Raw genomic sequence first — 20003 nt, forward strand, 5'->3', positions numbered from 1 at the left:
CCACCACCACCACCACCACCACCACCACCACCACCACCACACAACACCACACATATACATAACACACACACACACACACACACACACACACACACACACACACACACCCTCCAGCTCAGGCTGGCAACCCTGAAAGCCCGAGGCCTGGCAGAGACCCAGACACAATAGCTGGCCTGCAAAACAGGGTGTGCCCGGCACTGTCATCAAGGGTACATAAAGTCCAGCGGCAGCCAAATTCCCAGAGAAATGCTACCAAGCCCTGCAAACCAGGAGAGGAATGTGTGAATAGGCGAGAGACTTGCCACACCTCATCCTGCCACATTGCCTCCGTTTCCTCATCTGTGAAATGGACTGGTTACATAAACTACTGATTTAGAGGCTGAAACAATGTTGCGACATTCCAAAGCTAGGGCTTACTGATGTTAATTGAAACAGGTCATTAAGATCGTAGGCAGATGCCCAGCCTAAGGGGATTCTGTAAGTCTTCCTAGGAGCCAAAGCAAACTTCGAGGGAGGGAAGGAGGGAGGGAGGGAGGGAGGGAGAGAGAGAGAGAGAGAGAGAGAGAGAGAGAGAGAGAGAGAGAGTGAGTGAGTGTCAGGAGAGACTGAGGGGAAATGTTAACATGGGTGGGGGGAGGGGAAGCACCGGAAGAGAGGCTGCTCTCTGTGTGACTTTGTTAGCCTTGGGTGCAGGTAACACCTGACCGCTGTAGCACCTGGAAGGCCCTCCCCCTCCCACCCCACTCCCTTCCTTGGCTGCCACATGACTGAGGCACTGAGAGTCCTGCTTTTCCCCCAAGTGTGTGCATTCCTTCACCTCCTCTTCCCAGGCCCCCTTCTTGAGAACTTGTGAACCTTCGGACCTGGGCTGGTCTGGGCTTGGCCCAGCTAGCATCGACTTTGACTCTGGGGTTGGGTTTCCTGAGCAAAGCTGTAGGGCTGGCAGCGTGCAAAGAGACTAAACGTCCTCAAGAGAAGGGTCTGCGGAAGTCACCACACCACAGGGGCCCCCACGTTGTTTTAGAACAGCTGGAGACACCCTTGGCATCCTCACCCGCCAGTCTCAAACCCTAATAAACCTTCAGTCACGGCCAGACTGCAGTGCTGGAAGAGCCAACTGCCAGCAGTACGCTCTACTGTACCCGGAATCCTACGGCAAGCGTCTCCAGCGCTGCCTTCCCTATTATAAAACAAGACTCAGATGGCGCACACTGGTGTTTTGAAACAGTGACAGTCTCTAACAGAGCCTCTTGGGATGGCGCTTGCTTTTTTGTTGAGTGTGGATTAATAGCCTTGTTTGTGTGGAGAAGGCAGGTTCAAACCGCAGGCTGAACTGCTTGAAAATGTTGCCTGTAATTTGGTAATATAAGGTTTTTGAAATCTTAATGTCTGTTTTCTTACAAACCGTAAAAAAAAAAAAAAAAAAAATGAAGGCCGCGCATTTTGCTTCTGGAAAACATGCACGGCGCTCTATCAAAGGAAGCGATTTATAATCAAATGCTGTGTGCATGTGCAGGCGTGATGGCAGTCAAAGATAAGAGGGGACAGTCTGAAGGTTGTGCCTATAAATACAAGCTCTGCGAACGAGAGGGAGCTATAAACACAGACTGAAGTCTAAACCGTGCTCGTCTCTGACTCAGAGACCACAGGCACGGCAGCAGGTGACACGGCTTCCGAAACTTCAACTGACTCCCGTTAAAGTTCGGAACAAAGTGAAGGGCAGGCTGTGTTCCCTTTTCTCCCTCACTGCTTTCCCCGGAACGCTCTGCAGAACTAAAGCCACTGCTCTGAGGATTTGGATGCCAGAGCCTCAGCTCTTGCCATTCAAAAAGACTGACACCCATGCAAGGGCTCAGTAGCTCATCCAGCCTGAGAGACAGTTTCCCATGGGGCAGAACCAGCTAGGCTCCCTGCCTGGCAGATCTGCTGCTTGTCCATCAAATGGGCATGTAGCTCAGTTGGCAGTTAGTCTGTGTAACAAGTCCTGGGCTGAATCCCCGGCACCGTATAAACTAGGCATTGTGGTGCACACCTATGATCTCGATAGCACTCAAGAGATACAGACAGGAGGACCAGAAGTTCAAGGTCTCCCTCAGGGCCAGCCTGGGCTACACATAAATAAATGATGCCATGTAGGGAAGTTCTATCGCTGATGGAGAGAGGACGTTCTTTCCTTCCCGTCAACATAAGACCTGTGCATCCTGAGCGGGCATGGCCTTCACTCAGACAAGAGCCCCTCTAAGGAAAGGAGGAGGAAGAGAGTCCTCACTATGCTCACTTGGTGTCACGTGCCCTCTGCCTTCACCCCACAGGCTGCAGCAAGATGTGGGACAACCTCACCTGCTGGCCGACAACCCCGAGGGGCCAGGCGGTAGTCCTGGACTGCCCCCTCATCTTTCAGCTGTTTGCCCCCATTCATGGTAAGAGCCCTGGGCTGAAGGCCAGAAGCTGTGCATGGGGCCAGCTGGGGACAAGGGTCGGGGGTGTGTTGCCACTTAGGGAAGTGGGAAAGCTGTCTGAGGGGCTAGAGAAAACTGGGGGCATCGTGGCCAAGAATGGCATTGAGTCTGGAGAAGAGTTGTGGGATTTGATTAGCTCTTCACATAGAGATAAGCATGTGGGAAGGGCTCACTAAATATTTGCTCAGCAATTGATAACTGATTGACGGGCAGGTCTGATTGAGTTATGGTTCCCATGTTCTTGTTGTCTTGGTTGTGACTCAATCTGCCGAGGCCCGGAACAGATGACCTTTGGGGCCCCGGGCAACCGTCACACAGCTTTGCTTACACACCTTGTCGTGTTCTGTTTGATCAAACATTCACACGTAAGGCAAAGGGGGACCTCAAAGCCACATTCAGTCAGTATGAACGTGGTGGCTTCCATCATACCAAGCTCCACTACAGAAACAGTGGGAAGGGACATTGGAAACAGCCACCCACCTGCCCCTGGGGACCCCAGTGTTAGCTAGAGACACCTTTAAGTGAGACAGTAAACAAATGTACAATAAATGGGCAGAGTTCCTGGGAGGAAGGAAGAGGTGGGGCAGCCCCTGTCGCTCTCTGACACGAGGACCTGAGGGGATGTGAGCAAGCTAGCTCTTCCATAGCCCCTCTTGACCCAGAGTGTATCTGAGTATGGAGATCTGAGCCCTCAGTACCCAATGACCAGATGACCTTGTGAAGTGAGCAGCCTTGCAGCCGGGATGTACTCCATGGGTCCAGCTCTGAAGCTGATGGAGAGAAACGGGAGACTAGGGCATGTGACTGGAAATATGGAGAGAGCATGAATGAAAGAGTTGGCCTTCCATTTCAAGAGGGTCCTTTGCAAGAGTGGATAAGGTTGATGCCCACCCCCACTCCTGTGCTTTGGGGAGACAGGGCTGAGGAAAGCATCTCTCCTGAAAGCACTCCCCACCCCCACATACAAAGAGTCTAGTTTCCTATGGGAGATAAAAGTCAGAGGGTAAGAGGGAAATATTCTACTGTGGCCGGATAAGATGCCTGCAGGAATCCTGGGAAGAGGGATCCACGGGTAAAACTCTTGCTGTGCATGTATGGGGACCCTGGAGGTCAGATCCTTGCAAATACAGACACTTGGGGTGCATCTGCAATTCCCGTGTTCTCAAGACAGAGACTACCATTAAAGGCAGAGCAGACAGATGCGAAAAGAAAACCCTGTGGTTAGATGAGTGAATAAGGATCCCAGTTGTCAGGCTACTGGAGGTACGGAGCCCAGACAGCATCAGTCTGGCAGAGGAACCATTGAAGCAGGACATAGGACCAGGTACAGATGGATGGACAGACAGACAAGTGGATGAATGGGCAGATGGATAGATAGGAACTTGAGTGGGCCATGCTGAGCGGCATTCTCTGTCCCCAACGTATACACTGGGTCAGATGACAGGTCAGCGGGGCCATTGTAGAGTTAGGCATCCGGCTCTTTACGGGGTTCAGGGGAGGGAGTTTTGCACCCTTCATTGGTCTGGTGTGTTTGATAATCTCTTGCCTGGCTCTTCTGACATGGAGTTAATAAATCCACAGGCCCACATGTTCCTAATGTTCCCTGACAAGTGTGGAGCGTGATACCTTTCTGTTTGCATGACTAAGTTGCTCATCAGTCTGTGCCTTCAGTTGGTGCTGGACAGGTGGTGACTATGTACACAGACCAGAGTCTTTCTGCCTCTGCATTTGAGCTAAAAAAAATAAAATAAAATAAAGGAGCCAAATCTGTTTTGCAAAGTGGAGTTGCAGAGACATCTGCTGAGTCTGTCATCTGGACAGCAGGGCCTCAGCAGCCCCCTGCAAGAGCTTCTCACCTCAAGGGTCATGGAGCGGAAGCCCGGCAGCACCATGGACAGAACAAGACTCAGCTCTGGTCTGCCTCCTGGCTCTAGACTCAGTGTCTCTTCACTCTGTTGCCCGCTTCCAGGTTATAACATCAGCCGTAGCTGCACTGAAGAGGGCTGGTCACAACTGGAACCAGGCCCCTACCACATTGCCTGCGGCCTGAATGACAGGGCATCGAGTCTGGATGAGGTGAGGGGTTCTTGTGCCTCTGTAAATCCTGGGGTCCGCCCTCCTCCAGTTCACATCTCCCAAGACCCAACCCCTGGCTCCTCCAACAGGGTACACACAGGGCTTTTCATGTGGGTCACACCCAAGGGTGGCTAGCCCCGGAGAAGCCAAGACTGAAATAGATTCCCCCAAGCTGGTTCACCTCTCTACATCTGTTATCCCAGCACTTGGGAAGCTGGGGAAGAAGATGAGTTTGAGGCTAGCCTGGGCTATACACGGAGACTCTCTCAAAATTCTACTTTGAAACATGAGTGATTGACAAGTGGGAGTTGTGAGGTCTCCACTCTTTCCCGTGCGGATATCCATAACGCACGGCAGAAAGAAGAATCCATTCACCTCCTGTCACCCTCTGGGCACAGGGTCCATTTGTCCGTGAAACCCAGGGCTTGGTGAGTGCCACTCAGCTGCTCTTGGGAGTCCTGAGCACAGCTTCCTTACATTAGGCAGGGGCAGCGGGCACGGCATAAAGCTGGCCCATCCCCATCTACAGCCCCAGTTTTGAGTCCCCCCCCCACCCTGACTCCTACCCACGATCCTTGCCTGCCTCCCTGCAGCAGCAACAGACCAAGTTCTACAATACCGTGAAGACCGGCTACACCATCGGCTACAGCTTGTCCCTTGCCAGCCTCCTGGTTGCCATGGCTATCTTGAGCCTGTTCAGGTGAGGCCTGGTCCCAGGCAGTTCACAGTCTATGCCCTTGCCTCTGCTAGGCCAGCCATCCCAACTCCAACAGCAGGTGGCCAAGATGTGGCCTCTGGAACACTCTTTGTCCCCTTTCCTGTATATTGGGCACCAGAGGTAGAGCCTGCCAAAACACTCTGGATGTACAGGAGGTTGGGGACTTGGCATGTGTCACCTTGGAGGTGGGGCCTGTAACCTGGAGGCCACACCTCCTCCCACCACCATGCCAGCCAGGATGGGGTGGTCCAAGGCTCCTCTGCATCCCAGATGTACCTGCCCCTTGCAGGAAGCTGCACTGTACCCGAAACTACATCCACATGCATCTCTTCATGTCCTTCATCCTGAGGGCCACTGCCGTCTTCATCAAGGACATGGCCCTCTTCAACAGCGGGGAGATAGACCACTGCTCTGAGGCCTCGGTGAGGACCCATCTGACCCCACACACTTCCTCTTTATTCTTCTGCTCCTCATCCTTCTCTTCCTCCCTCACCTCCTCCTCCCCCTCCCCTCCCCTCCCCCTCCCCTCCCTCCCCTTCCCCCTCCCATCCCCCTTCTCTCCCCCCTCTCCTCCCTTTCCTCCCCCTCCCCTCCTCCTCCCCTCTCCCCTCCCTCCCCTCCTTAAGGACAGAGAGACTTGTCAAATTCCACCCCCCCTTTCAGGTTTCTGTGCCTCTTCGGGGTTCCTATGTTTGTTAGTCAGAAATGCAAGTGGGTTCCTCATAGTCCATGCCCAGAGCCTCCATCCAGCCTCACCACGAGTTTCTGAGCTGACTTCAGGCCACTCCCTGCCTCAGTTTCCCCACCATCTGTATTACGTCCTGCCCACGTTCCTCGCAGCTCAGCCTTCTGTTCCCCACAGCCAAGATGTCGCTCCTCACACCGTTGTCCTTCCCTGCCTGCTCTTGCTGCCTGCATCCCTCTGCCCCGTCCTGGGCTTTCCTAGGGTCAGGAGCTCAGAGGCCCTAGGAGGAAAGTTGCCAGGCACCGGAGAGTCTGTCTCTGTTTTGTTATTTTTTTTTCAATGCTGCAATAAGACACCTGGAAGAGGTTTTGTTTGGTTCATGGTGCTTGCTGCAGCCCAACGTGGTGGGGAAGGCATGGAGGCAGGAGCGGTGAGGCAGCGCTCATGGTACCCACAGAGAGAGATGAATCCTGGAGTTCAGTTCTTTTTCTCCTTTCTATTCAGTCCAGGTCCCCAGCCCGTGGGACAGTGCTGGCCACCTCCTAATTAACCAAATCTAAGAACTCCCTCTCAGGCATGCCCTGGGTGTACCAGCTTCTGTCAAGTTGACAATATTAACCACCATAGTCTCTAGGGAACTCAAAGGACGTCACGCTAGGACACGGCTTGAAGTGGGACTCCTGTGCTGTGTTCTAAGGACGCTTAGCCTCTGAGTAAGCTTCCAGATCAGTAGTGGGATTCCCAGGATGATGGGATCTCAAGTGGGGAGAGAAGCCCAGGGTTGACTCCACAAGCTGGAGCCAAGAGCAGACCAGAGAGAGGCCTGAAACTCCCAGGGAGCTTGTAAAAGCTCATGGGGCTGGCCTGCGTCAGGAGAGACTGGAGTGTGACCCAGAAGAGGACTTTCCGATCAGAGGCAGGAGAGAAAGGCTGCTCTATGAGAATGCCTTGCAGACAAAGGCTTCGGAGAGGGGAGGCAGCCCAGATTCTGTGTGTAGGGGGATGGAAAATAAACGTTGCCTAAGAGGGCATCTGGAAGCTGTGGAATGAGTGTTTCTGTGAAGAGACCTTCATTCAGGTCATGTCAACTGGACCACTCGGAACCCCTGATCACCCACTCCACGGCACTTGGATTTCCTGCTGTCCTCACCTGCCTGGGCCAATCTTTACCAGTACCTACGGCCCCCAGAAGGAGGAGCCCCTCCCCCTCGCTTAGTTTTCTGCCACTGTGATAAACACCACGAGGAGGAAAGGGTCATTTCATCACGCAGCTCACAGTCCTTCATCCAGGGAAGTCAGGGCAGGAACCGGGAGGCAGGAACAGAAGTAGAGGCCGTGGCAAAATGCTACCTACTGGTTTGCTCCTCACGGCTTGCCCAGAGTCTGCCTTCTTATACCTGCCTGGGGGTGGCACCACCATGGTGAGCTGAGCCCTCCCCACTCCCCAGCAGTCATCAATCCAGAAAAGGGCCTGCAGCTTTTCTCATGGGCCAGACTGGTGAGGACATTATCAATTGAGGTTTCCTCTTCCAGACAGACACCAGCTTGTGTCGAGTTGACAAGAAACTAGCCAGCACACCGGTTCAGCTTTCTCCACACTGTCTCTGCCACCACCCCCACCCACACTCCAAAGCCTCAACCCACACCTTATGGTCAGGGAGCAGTGAGTGAGTGGAGAACAATATGGAGAGAAGAATGAAGGCAGGGCCTTTGGAGGGAGCAAGGAGGTGGTTACCTAGGCAGGGCTGTGTGAGTCCTGGGCTGGCTCAAAAGTGGACAGACAGATGAATGGGAAAAAAATGGGTGCTTGTGGGTGAGTGGAGAGCCAGCCTAAGTGAGTGGGTGTGGAGACAGCTATGTGGGTGAGTGGAGAGACAGCCTAAGTGAGTGGATGTGGAGACAGCTTAGGTAAGTGGGTGGAGAGACGGCTTAAGTGAGTGGGCGGTTGATGGATGAGCAGACACAGTTGATGAATGGATGCCTAGGCAGTAAATGGATGACCAAGCTGTCATGAGAGGGGAGGTCAATACACAGATAAATGGTCAGGCTTGGTAGCTCATGCCTATAACCCCAGATGCAGAAGGCTGCAGTGTAACTGTGAGTTGGAAGGCAGCTATGTAGTGAGTTCTAGATCAGCCTGGTTAACAGTGTGAGATTGACTGAAAACCCGGACAGATGTCTGATAAGTGGGGCAGGTGGGTAGGCAGCCAAGAAGTGTGTCCTCAGCTTTTTTTTTTTTTCTTTTCTTTTCTTTTTTTTTTTTTTTTTGGAGCTGGAGACCGAACCCATGGCCTTGCTCTTGCTAGGCAAGCACTCTACCACTGAGCTAAATCCTCAACCCGTGTCCTCAGCTTTGACACGGTGACACCCCGTTGTTACCAGTGACACCACATTGTTACCGGTCGAGTTCGTGCTGGAGAACCTCAAAACGCGGTTACCAAAAATATGACCCAAAAAAAAAAAGCTAACATTTTAAAACAAGCTTACCATTTTGTGTTGGACTGCATCCACGGCTATTCTCAGCTACATGTAGCCAGCCACAAGCTGAGGATTGGACATGCCCAGAGACACAGGGATCCGTAGCCAGAAGACATACAGAAGACACACTGACAATAACTTAAGTTACCAGCTCAGCCAGAGGGCCTGGGATGTAAAGTCAGGATCACAGGGACGCCCACTGTATGCGTTTCGGGAGTCTAACTGGGAACTAACAGTGGCCAAGTTTCTGGGCACAACTGTGTTTGCTCGCCCCACCCCACCACAACCAGAGGTTGGGCAGTGAGGGACCTGCCACCCCTGAACCTCCCTCTGCTCCTCCCCACAGGTGGGGTGCAAGGCAGCGGTGGTTTTCTTCCAGTATTGTGTCATGGCCAACTTCTTCTGGCTGCTGGTAGAGGGCCTCTACCTATACACCCTGCTGGCCGTCTCCTTCTTCTCCGAGCGGAAGTACTTCTGGGGGTACATTCTCATCGGCTGGGGTATGGTACCAGGGAGGGGGCGAGGCTGGGGGAAGCTCCCTAGGAGGTGGGAGGGTACAACCCTAGCCTGGTTATGAGCTTCTCCGCTAACACTCACGAATGACCCCAGAACGTGTGACCCTGGGGCCCCTCCCAACCTCCTGCGGCTGCTCCGTGGCGCAGCACCTGAACAAAAACACCTGTTCCCCCTTTCTGATGCTGACACAGAGGGACCCTGTCAACCTATAAGGGGTTAAAGATCATAAAAGAAAAAAAACCCAGTCTAAGTGGTCACAGACCCTAAGGCATATGGCGCCGCTAACTCTTAGAGAGTCTTTATAGCATGAACAATGTGCACACTGTAGGTAGAAGCCCTAAGTGTCCACCCTTTTTTCTCTCTCCCTCTCTTTGTCTCCTCCTCCGAACCCTCTCCCTATCTTCCCTGCCCCTGTCTTTGGTTCCTCCTCCGAACCCTCGCCCTGTGTTCCTGCCCCCGTCCGTTCCCTTCTCTTCCTTTCTCCCTTGGCCCCCGACAGGAGTGCCCAGTGTGTTCATCACCATATGGACGGTCGTCAGGATATATTTTGAGGATTTCGGGTGAGCCGATGTCCCATCTCTTCCCTCTGGCTGCTGTCATCTGGGGTCAGAGTCCCTGGGTCTGATGCTGCCGCCAAGGTTTGGCAGGTAGACAGACCAAAGCATCAAGCCCAAAGTAAGAGGGTGGAGGAAGGCACGGGAGTAGCAGATTCTGGGCTTGGGGGCAGAGCCAAAGGCGCCTGGGGACGGGCGACCCTCAGGCTGAGGACTCCTTACCCCACCTCCACGTTCAGGTGCTGGGACACCATCATCAACTCCTCCCTGTGGTGGATCATAAAGGCCCCCATCCTCCTCTCCATCCTGGTAAGCCCTCTTCTCACCACTGAGCCACCTCAGAACACACAGGAAAGGAGGGTTTCGGTCAGAAAGGAACCTCAGGTTTCCCTCACCCACCCGTGCTCCCAGCTCTCCCTCTAGAGCAGATAAGTCGGAGGGCGGATCCCTGGGGATGCAAAAGAGAATCCCAGATGATTTGCCTCTAAGGGAGGAGCTGCCAAGAGGTTCTATGGAGGGGTGGCAGAGCAACGGAGGAGAAGACAACCCTCCCCAGCTTCCTCTCTCTAAGTGACCTACACTGGGAGTCCCTCATTCAACAGGTGAACTTCGTCCTGTTTATCTGCATCATCCGGATCCTGGTTCAGAAACTACGGCCACCCGACATTGGGAAGAATGATAGCAGCCCATATTCGTAAGTGTGGGCCCCAGCACCTGAGCTCCGAGCCTCCATCCTGGGTCCTCAGATCACCCCCTACACATCACCTCACACCCTTACACTTACCCACAGACTCAGCCTCCCCTGCCCATCACCGGGCCCTCTGAACCTACATCTGCTATCCTGACACTCCATGTCCTTCAAGTTCAAAGCGCTGCCCCAGAGAGCCAGAAGGGAATGGGAACCCTGTGCCTGGCTCTCGCACGCTGTGCTTGGTCTGACCTGTCCCTGGTAGAGGAGATTCAATAGATGCCCAGCAGGTGATGCTCCTAGGAGACCCCATTCCACACGGAGGCAGCCACATTCAGTACCCACCAGTGATGATAATCTGATAATCGTCCTTGCAGAGATCATGCTGGGTGCAGGCTGAGAGGTCTCCAGGCCTCAGCCCGTGTCCAGGATCCCCTAGTACAAAGCTCCCAGCCGTACAAAAGACAGATGCGCACTTCCTCACCCTCCAAGGTTGGGGTACACCACTATGGGGGGGGAAGAGAGGAAGTTTTTCTTTCCTGTTGTTGTAACAAAGTGCCTGACAGTCAATATAAGGAAGCAATCAAAGGGGGTTGGGGATTTAGCTCAGTGGTAGAGCGCTTGCCTAGCAACCGAAAGGCCCTGGGTTCGGTCCCCAGCAAAAAAAAAAAAAAAAAAAAAAAAAAAAAAAAAGGAAGCAATCAAAGCACGTTCTAGTGCTACCATCCGTCGTGGCAGATACATGGCTTCAGAAACATAAAACAGCTAATCACCCTACATCCAGTCTTGAGGGAGAGATGAACGCCGGCACTCAACTCACTTTTTTCTTTTTACTCAGTCTGGGCCCCCAGCCCATGGAATGGTGTTACCAATAAATAGTCAGGGTGGGTCTTCCCACCTCAACCCCATCCAGAAATCCCCTCTCAGACGTGCCCAGAGGTTTGTCTCCTCGGTGATTCTAAGTCCTGTCAAATTGATGGTTGATATTAACCATCGTGAGGGCCATAATTCATTGCATGGAGAAAGGAGGGGTGCTGTTCCCTGTGCTGGGCGCTGGGAGAACCAGCAAGTTTCCATGGAAATCAGAGTTTGCGGGCAAGTGAAGGAAACACAAAACATGACAAGGGTACCCAGGCAAAGGCTGTAGAGCCTTCGTGCTCACTGTGGCAATGGAGAATAAACCCATCATGCGGGCCAGATAAACCTGGCAATCCCACCAGGGCCATCCAGTCCTGGGATCCTAGATGCTCTTAAACTGGCCTCTGTTAGGGGAGTCTAAGCTGTGGCTGGAAGACACCCCACTAGAGAGTCACGAGCTGCTGGATTTGGGATTCTGTTCTGAAACCCTGTGACTGTCGGGCCCGAGGCTGACGCTTCCTCCCATTCCTGGTGTGACAGCATTCTGTCCCCAGCAGGCTGCGTGGGCAGAACATCCTTCTCTGTTCCAGAAGGAGATGTGTGGGGCTTGCCCGCTGCTGAGAGGCAGCACTCCGGTCCCTCACATGCTGGTGTCCTTTACCTCAGCCACCTTGTTTCCCAGAAGTCCAGCTACAGTGGGCTAGAGTCTGGGGGACAGAACCCAAACTGGTGGTGGCCAGGTCTGTGTGGGTGATATGGAAAGGAACAGCTGTCATAGACAGAAGGGGGAGCTGGAGCTGGCCATCCCCAAGGAGGGGCTGTCAGTTCCCACTCTCCATTTAAAGAAAGCCTCCATCTGTCAGCCTCTGAGTATGGGATGGGTTCATGGCCAAAGAGGTGTAGCTGGGAGCCAGGCCCAAGAAGGAGGGGAGGGCTAGGGTGCACCTGCGTGGGGCGGGATTTCAGGACCAAGGCAGGAGAGCCGGGGACAAACACAACCACAATCTACCCTGACCTATTCTCTGCCAGGGAATCAGGAAACTATGGTCCTCACTGCCTGCACCAGCTATGAGGTCTGTTGAGGGACATAGTGCTTGGAGGGAATGCTGGTCCCTCTCGTACCAGGGCAACAGAAAGACAAGCTGGTCTTTCAGAGCAGGACTCTGTGTGCTGCTGTGAGATGCCGGAGGGATGCAGTTTCAGGAAAAGTGGTAACTCCCAGAGACAGGGCCCAGCAGAGAGCAGGAGCCATACGTCTGCACGTACTAACCTTAGGAGCAGGCATAACATGGAGCCCTCTGAGCCCTCCTGCACACTGGGCACATGTGGCCATCCCTGGAGCTGGGAAGACTCTATTTCTAGGAGCTAGTTCCGTGGAGACATCCACAGCACTTCTGAGGAGATGGCATCCCTGAAGGGTGACATTGCCTCACTCTTCAGCTGGGGACACAGACCAGGAGGAGGGGGATGGACGGGGAAGTCTGACTTCCTAAGTCTTACATAACACAATCCTCAGTGGCCTTCCTCCATAAGGGGGAGAAAGAAGGGAGTTTAATCCTCTTATGTGCAAGGAGGTGGGGGCAGGAGAGTAGGAACATTGACAGACAAGGGGCAGCAGTAAACGTGGCCATGCCATGGAGGTAGGAAGCCACTCTTCATCCTCACAGGGTCCGGTCACTATCAGCATTTGGTTTGCCCACACCCATCTACAGGTGTGGCTCTCCATACCCACCCACCCCCTCTCTCTCTCCCTATCCCCAGGAGGCTGGCCAAGTCCACGCTTCTGCTCATCCCCCTGTTTGGAATTCACTATGTCATGTTTGCCTTCTTCCCCGACAACTTCAAGGCCCAGGTGAAAATGGTCTTCGAACTTGTCGTGGGCTCTTTCCAGGTATGAATGTGGGTCTGAGGAATTCACCTGGGGCTGCCATAGGCTCTGAATTCTGGTCTTTTCCTTGTCCTAAGTTCTGGATAAGCACTCCCTTTGGGCTCAGTGCTTTCCTTAAGCAGGGGGTGGGGAGGAGTAAAGGGCTCTGGGGAAGCAGGGTGGGCTGGGTGGGGCTGGGAGTGCCCGCAGTCCCTTGGCCTCACCTCTGCTGTCCTCTTCCTCCTCAGGGTTTCGTGGTGGCCATCCTCTACTGCTTCCTCAATGGTGAGGTGAGTATCTCCCAGATCTTGGTGGGCAGGCTCAGAGTCTACAAACCTTGACGGGATCCTGGCGGGCAAAGATGGTTAAAAAGCTTGTCTCTCTCCAGGGTGGTTCTCAGACTGCAGCACCCTAGTTTCCTGCAATCTCACTTTAAAACGCACCCTGATTGCTCCAAGGTCCTGAGGACTTAAAGCCTGCACTTTTACAAGCCCTGGGTGGTTTTAGGGGAGGGGATCCTATGCATATCAGAGGTGAAGAATAACTCCAGCTAAATGGGTGTGGGCTAAACTGGGGGGTAAGACATCGAAGGAATGCGCAGTTGCTGCCACAAGTATACACTCACGTGGGTGCCTGGATGAAGAATTGGGGTACACTCCCCAGGCAGCACCCCTCTGCCTCCCTATACTGTATTTTGTGACCTTCTGCTTCCCTTCCCTCTCTCCAAGATCCTGAGTTGACTCTCTGGCTCCCAGCCCAGTCCCAAGCCTCCCAAGATAACATCCAGGCTTCTCAATTTAAGTTAGGGCCCGTTTAACTATGCTACACTGGAGGCTGAGTATCCTTCCCGCCCCTAGGTGCAGGCGGAGCTGCGGCGGAAGTGGCGGCGTTGGCATCTGCAGGGCGTCCTGGGCTGGAGCTCCAAATCCCAGCATCCGTGGGGAGGCAGCAACGGCGCCACATGCAGCACGCAGGTATCCATGCTGACCCGCGTCAGCCCGAGCGCACGCCGCTCCTCCAGCTTCCAAGCGGAGGTCTCCCTGGTCTGACCGCCAGAGGCCGCCAGGCCCCTTCACACCCTCTCCACAACGGCCCCTGGAGCAGAGGTCTGTAGCGACACCGTTGGCTCCAGCTTTTCATAGGGACACACTCCTTTGCCGCAGCCAGGACCGGGTCTATGCTAGCTGGAGAGCGGGGAGCTCTAACCTTGGAGGATGGTAGGAGGATCCAGCATCAGACTCCACCTCCCAAGGCCATTCTGCCAGTCATGCGCACAAAATCTGCATACACCTGGAAAGCAACCGCTTGCCCTCAAAGCTTTGGAACTCGCGGGGCAGAAGGTTCCGCCCGCCCTGTGGTGCCTAGAATCCACTGGGACGCTCGTGTCGCTTTGGGTTAAGCGTTGCCATTGAGACTCCTCTCTGAGGATGCAGCCCCCTCCCTGCGTTTATCTGCCAGCTCTTCTGGGTGGGTGAGTTCTTCTACCTCAGGCAGATGGTTATGACCTGGAGTTTCAGTTTGGGGATCGCAGCTGTGTTGTGGTCCTCTCTCAGGATGGAATTGTCCCAGTGTATCCTCAGACCTGGGAGCTCAGGGACCTACCTCTGGGGAGGGAGAAGACAACCCCAGTCAGTGCTCACCAAGTGACTTTGTCCAACAAATAGGACCAGTCCCACTAGCCTTATGTACAACCAAAGCAATATCGAGCTGCCTGCTCTGGGCGCTCATCTACACACGCCAACCACTGCTGCAAGGGTCAGAGGCATGAACACACAGGCCCCTTGATCCTGAGGTCACCCTAACATCACTGGTAGTGACACCTGGGTCTCGGTGAGAGTGGGTATCCTTTCCCGTGGCTAGTGCGAACGTAAAGACTACCTTTTTACATAGTATGATCTGCTGGATTCTCTTGGGGTTGTACTACCACAGATGCTATTGCCCCACAGTCCCCAGTTCTTGCTGCCTTGGAGCGTGATTATGTGGCTGACATAAAAGCCCAGGGGTCAAGGCATCTTAAGTCCTCCTCCACCCTTAATTCAACACGGCTTCTAATCCAAGCAGTTGTCAGCAGGCCCCTGCAGAGCTGCACCAGGCTTGTACGACAATAAACGTTGGCTCTGACAGGCTTAGTTCCCCTGGCCACTGTGGGTCTCCTGCTTCTCCTGAGAAGCTGTGTCACCTCTGCAGTGGTGAGAGGTGACCCACTAAAGCTACCACCCTTCACTCCTCGGACAGGCAGGAGCCACCTACTTCCATGGGAGGACTTATCCCAAGAGCCTTTGATTCACATTCGAGTGTGAAGAGATTGTGACAGGGGTTCCGTTGTGACCCTCTCTCCCCTAAACCCATCTGGAAGGAGACAGATGCTGCCTCCGACCGAATCAAAACAGCCAACGGAGCTGTCACAAACAGCAAGGGTTCACGATCATTCCTGAAAACACAGCAAAGAGGATATGCAGCCACCAGGTTGCTGCTGTCTACGGGCCAACCAAGAGGGTCGGGTCAGTGGAGGTTTCCCAGTGTAAGTCAGTGAGGAGAGGCCATGTGGCTAAGGGAAAGGAGTAGACACAGCAATGGGGCAAAGCAGGTGACATTGGTCAGAGAGAGAGAGAGAAAGAGAGAGAGAGAGCACTCCCAAGGGTTTGTGCAAACACACTTGTGTAAACTTGTGGAGTTGTCTTGCTGATGAAGCCAGAAGTGTATGCTGGTGTGAAGAAGCCAGAATGGGCTAGCAGGGGTTCAGATCTGCCTGCAGTACCCCATTTGAAAGCTGCTGCCCTCAGCAGTGAATGGGCCCGAGATCCCCCCCCCCCCAGCAGTCTGTGTTGTGGCACCGGGGTAAGGCACAGGGCTCTGGAAGTGGAGCAGTTACCAGCCAAGAGGACAAAGTGGGTAAAACCAGTGTGTTCAAGAGAGGAAAGACAGCGTTGGGGCACCGCTCTAAGGTTAGGAGGTAAGAGGCTCAGTGGAGGGCATTCCTGGATAGAGAGAGACTGAGAGGCTTGGGTGAGGAGCTGAGAAAACTTGTGCTGGTATCCTAGGTTAGTGACAGCCGTGGGGCTTCCAGTCCTTTGACAACACCCAGGTCCTTCTGGCCCTGCCAGGTACCTGTCTAGCCCGGAGAACTCATCTCTATCGCCACCTGGTGGACACTTCAAAGACTATACCAGCTTTGGCCACCTTAGGGCTTAATACTGTCAAGTAGGTCTCACACTGGGGGACAACCAACACAGAAAGCAGGGCTTGAGCTCCCAAAAGTGATATGTAGGCCATATCTAGGGCTAGCCCCACACCACGTCCTCAGATCAAACCACTGACCTCATGTGAGTCTTGCCTTGACCCAAAAGAACCTGATGGAACCCAGCCCCTGGTGGCTCCTTAAAACTGGCCCCTACCCATAGCCTCCAAGGGCAAAGTTCAGTTAACTGAAGCGGGTGTGGATAGGGAACTGTACCGTCTGAGCACAGAGAAGCCCCGAGGAGACTGGTTTACCTGCTAGCAGAACGGCACTGAGGTGTTTGAGGGCTAGGAGAGGTGTTGGAGTCCCAAGGGAATGTGTTGAGTATCAGGGATACCCGAGTATGGCTGAGTCGATGTTAGGGGTACTTGCCAGTAGAGACAGAGAATGTCTATCAGATGGAGCTGAGAGATGAGAATGGGTTGGTTAACTCGGAGAAGGACCCAGGTCTGGAAAGGGTGCCAGGCCATGGGCAGGAAAGGGAGGAGGTCAGTCAGTGAGACAATGGCCTGGTTTGGGACATGCTGAATGTTATGTCTGCAGGGTGTCTGAGAAGAGCCCCTCCAAGGCTTTTAGATATATGACCTAAAGGGACAGAAAACGGAAAGACCGAGGCAGCCCCTTTGGAAGGAACAGTGAGCATTGGGGCAAGTCCCCAGGCACCCCATGGGGTGTGCTGGACACAATCAGGAGAGGAGGCTGACTCAGCCCCTTCATCCTAGCTGCCACACAGGGTCTGTTTCAATGAGCAGTGGCCAGCTTCCCTACCCCCATGTGGGAACAAGAACAGCTCTTATCTCTCTGGGGGAAGGGGAAGGGGCGGAGCCACAGCTGCTAGTCATTAAACACCCTGCTCTAGGCAGGGATGGCCAAGATATTAATAGCCCCGGGAGTCTATGGCCCCGAAGACTCGGCCTCCCAGGGAAAGGACAGAGCAACCGCAGCAGGCCAGAGGGATGTGTCAGGAGGCCATCTTGGCAATGCCCCAGCCTCCACACAAAGCAGATGGGAGAACCAGAAAACAGAGAAGGAAAGTCCTGGTAGAGGCCGGTGTTGAACCCAACTTTCCAAATCCCATGGTCGTGCCTCAGATAGTCTATACGTTGTCAAAGATGGGGTCATTTGGCTGCGCCGTACCTGGAGACGCAGAAAGAGTTGATCCGGTTAGCAATCCTGATTCCGTCTTGACATATTGTTTATCCTGTATTTTTGCATTAATTTTGATATTTTAAAATACTGCATTAAAATATTATTTACCTTGAATCCCGGGTTGCTGTTTTGTTTTCCCACTTAGCACCCTCAGAGCTGCCTCCAGAACGCCCACTCTAGCTAGCTCTTGTGTGAGTCCAGGATTCTCAGCATCCCTGAGTTCCAGGATGCCACTGTGGTATAAGCACTGAAGAGCTACGGGCTGTCCTCTGTGTTTCCTTCCACAAAGGACCAGGGTGATGTCAACAGGACAGCCCCAGGGCTACAGGCTCATGTCAGCATAGACCCCAGGGTTCCTGCTTTCCTTCTCAGCTCTCTCTGTGCTGTCAGATGCCTGCCAGTGCCCCGAGCTCCCTGCCCCGAGAAGCCCATCCACAGGGACGACGGAGACCACCTTTATCCAGAACGATAGTCCATCTGGCACTTCCCTTTTACAGAGCACGAGGATGAGGAGGATAGGTCAAGAGGTCACCTCGTCAATGTCCACACAGGACAGGGGGGATAAAGGGTGACAGGAGGAGGGATTCTACTTGACACAAACTAGAGACACAGGGGAAGAGAGAGCCTCAAGTGTCTCCATCAGAGAGCATGTATGTCTGTGGGGGTGTTTCCTTGATCGTTTTGATGGAGGAGGAGCTAGCCCACTGTGGGTGGTCACCCCTGGGCCGGTGGGCCTAGACTGTGTACAGAGGCCAGCTGGGCAGAGGCGGGGAGCAAGCCAAGCCAGTGAGCATCACTCCTCGGTGGCCTCCGTTTCAGTTCCTGCCTCTGATTCCCACTGAGTTCCTGCCTGGGCTTCCCTCAGTGATAGATTTTAAAGTGTCAGACGAAATAAGCCCTTTCCTTCCTAAGTTGCTCTGGGCGAGTGTTTTACCACAACCACAGAGAGCAAACTAGGACAGCTTGCTTCCATAGTAAAGCAAGTTGACTCATTGTTAAAGTCTAGCTCAGTCTCCTTTTGTGGCTCTCTGGGGACATGTGCGGTCTTTGGCCGGCCTCACTTGGGCTGCTTGGTATATGAGGACATGAGGCTAGAGCCGAAGGCACCAAGTCAGCCGTGGCTCAGTGCAGGGCAATGCTCTGGGCATTTTATGCACAATGAGAGTCAATGGTGGGGGGCTGGTAGGAGAATAGGAGTCAGGGCACGTTTCTAGACTCGTGGACAGTACCAGTTCCTTCCCTGTTGCTCATTATTGAGAGAATGGTAAGAAAGCTCTGTGGCCAGCCAGAGCCAGCCAGTGGCCACCATACTACAGCAAGAACTGTCTGTGCCTTGCTGGGATCTTCCAATCATCACTGAAGCTTCTCTCTGGTAGAATCCACGGTGCCGAATCCGGGAGGCTTTCCTAGAGCCTCCGACACCTGGCAACACAGAGGAACACAGAGGGGTCTAGAGGGAAGACTGGATGCTGCTTCTAATGCATCCGTGTGGTGGCTTCACAGTGCACATTCTTCTTAGCAAAGCCAGAAATGTCTATGACCAGGAAGCAGGAGTGAAGCTTGGAGGTGGAGAAGGCCTATGTAAATGTCTGATGGAGCCGGCTACCCACAGGGCAACTGGGTTCTGAGGAACTGGCAGAGCATGCCTGAGGGGCAGAAAAGAAGTGTCAGCCCGTGACTGTCTTTGCTTGCTGCCCAAGGTGTGGCCCTGTCAGGCCATCAAGGCACCAGGTGAGGGGCCTTGCTGTGGGAACTTAAGGAAGAGGTGGGCAGGAGAACATGAGCCTAGTAAGGTGTCTGTGGAGACAGATAAGAGCCTGGCACTGAGTAGGTCTTTGAAGGCACTCCCTAGCCTTGCTATACAAGATTGTGGCCATGGTTTGCAGCCTGTTCTTTTGGCTCTGGCTGACCCAACTCCTCTGGGCAACTCCAGACCCCCACCAGCCCAACCTTGCCTCCCACCATTTCCAGGCATGAGCTGTCTTACCCCAACTTCTAGATTGGACCTCTACCGTGCACCAGATAGCTCATGCCCCATGGCTCTCTGGAGGTTCCTTGCCTCTGGGGGCCTGTGGGCTGGATGATGTTCATGGAGTTGGGCATTTATTCCTTTCCTGGCCTTTTAAGGGGTAGTGGTGGGCATGAGAAAGAAGCTTATGTAACCCAGGCTGGCCTTGAACTTCAGATCTTCCTGCTTCTACCTCCTGAGTGCTTAGTGTAACAGGTGTGCACCATCACACCCTGTTTATGCTGTGGCGGGAATCAAACCTAGGGCTTTGGGCATGCGGGGCAAACACTACCAACTGAGCTGCCTCCACCCACCAGCTTAAAATGTCCCCTATGAACTCTGAAAGGGGATCTGACGAAGCAGCTGAGGTTGGCCTTGAATCATTTTGCCTAACTTCCCAAGAGCTAGGCTTTCCATGGTGCACCAAACTTACCTTCACTCAAATCCTCTCCTATTCAATCTGTAGCTTCCTTTGTCCCTTAAGGCTGGTGAGGGCTGGGGGAGGGGCTCTCATTTCATAGGGAGTTGGGGCGATAATCTTCTTTGGTGGTTGCTGCCTCAACGATGCTTGAGACACGGCCGCCTGTGTCATAGTCCCCTCCTTCCCTCCTGGCAGTTCTATGGCATCATCTCCCCACATCTTCTGGAGATGGAAGCCCCCCTTTTACCACCTTTCCCTGGGACAGAAAAGGACAGTGGCTTTCAGGGG

At 53.7% G+C, this 20003-nt stretch overlaps 1 protein-coding gene across 4 annotated transcripts in view; it reads left to right on the forward strand.

Annotated features, from left to right (window-relative positions):
- The window catches only part of Vipr1 (vasoactive intestinal peptide receptor 1), a 29313-nt gene extending 11913 nt beyond the window's left edge, over positions 1-17400 (forward strand). For 2 of the 4 annotated variants that reach the window (NM_012685.2, XM_087560517.1), the window contains 11 exon segments: positions 2313-2420; positions 4429-4535; positions 5129-5235; positions 5543-5675; positions 8763-8916; positions 9432-9492; positions 9726-9795; positions 10089-10180; positions 12794-12923; positions 13148-13189; positions 13757-17400. In NM_012685.2, coding sequence (NP_036817.1) covers positions 2313-2420; positions 4429-4535; positions 5129-5235; positions 5543-5675; positions 8763-8916; positions 9432-9492; positions 9726-9795; positions 10089-10180; positions 12794-12923; positions 13148-13189; positions 13757-13948 — 1196 coding nt within the window. In that variant the 3' untranslated portion in view covers positions 13949-17400. 4 annotated transcript variants of the gene reach the window in all.
- Positions 17401-20003: the final 2603 nt, after the last annotated feature.

Source organism: Rattus norvegicus, chromosome 8, assembly GCF_021556685.1.
Source record: "Rattus norvegicus strain SHRSP/BbbUtx chromosome 8, alternate assembly SHRSP_T2T, whole genome shotgun sequence".
NCBI classification, from domain to species: Eukaryota; Metazoa; Chordata; class Mammalia; order Rodentia; family Muridae; genus Rattus; species Rattus norvegicus.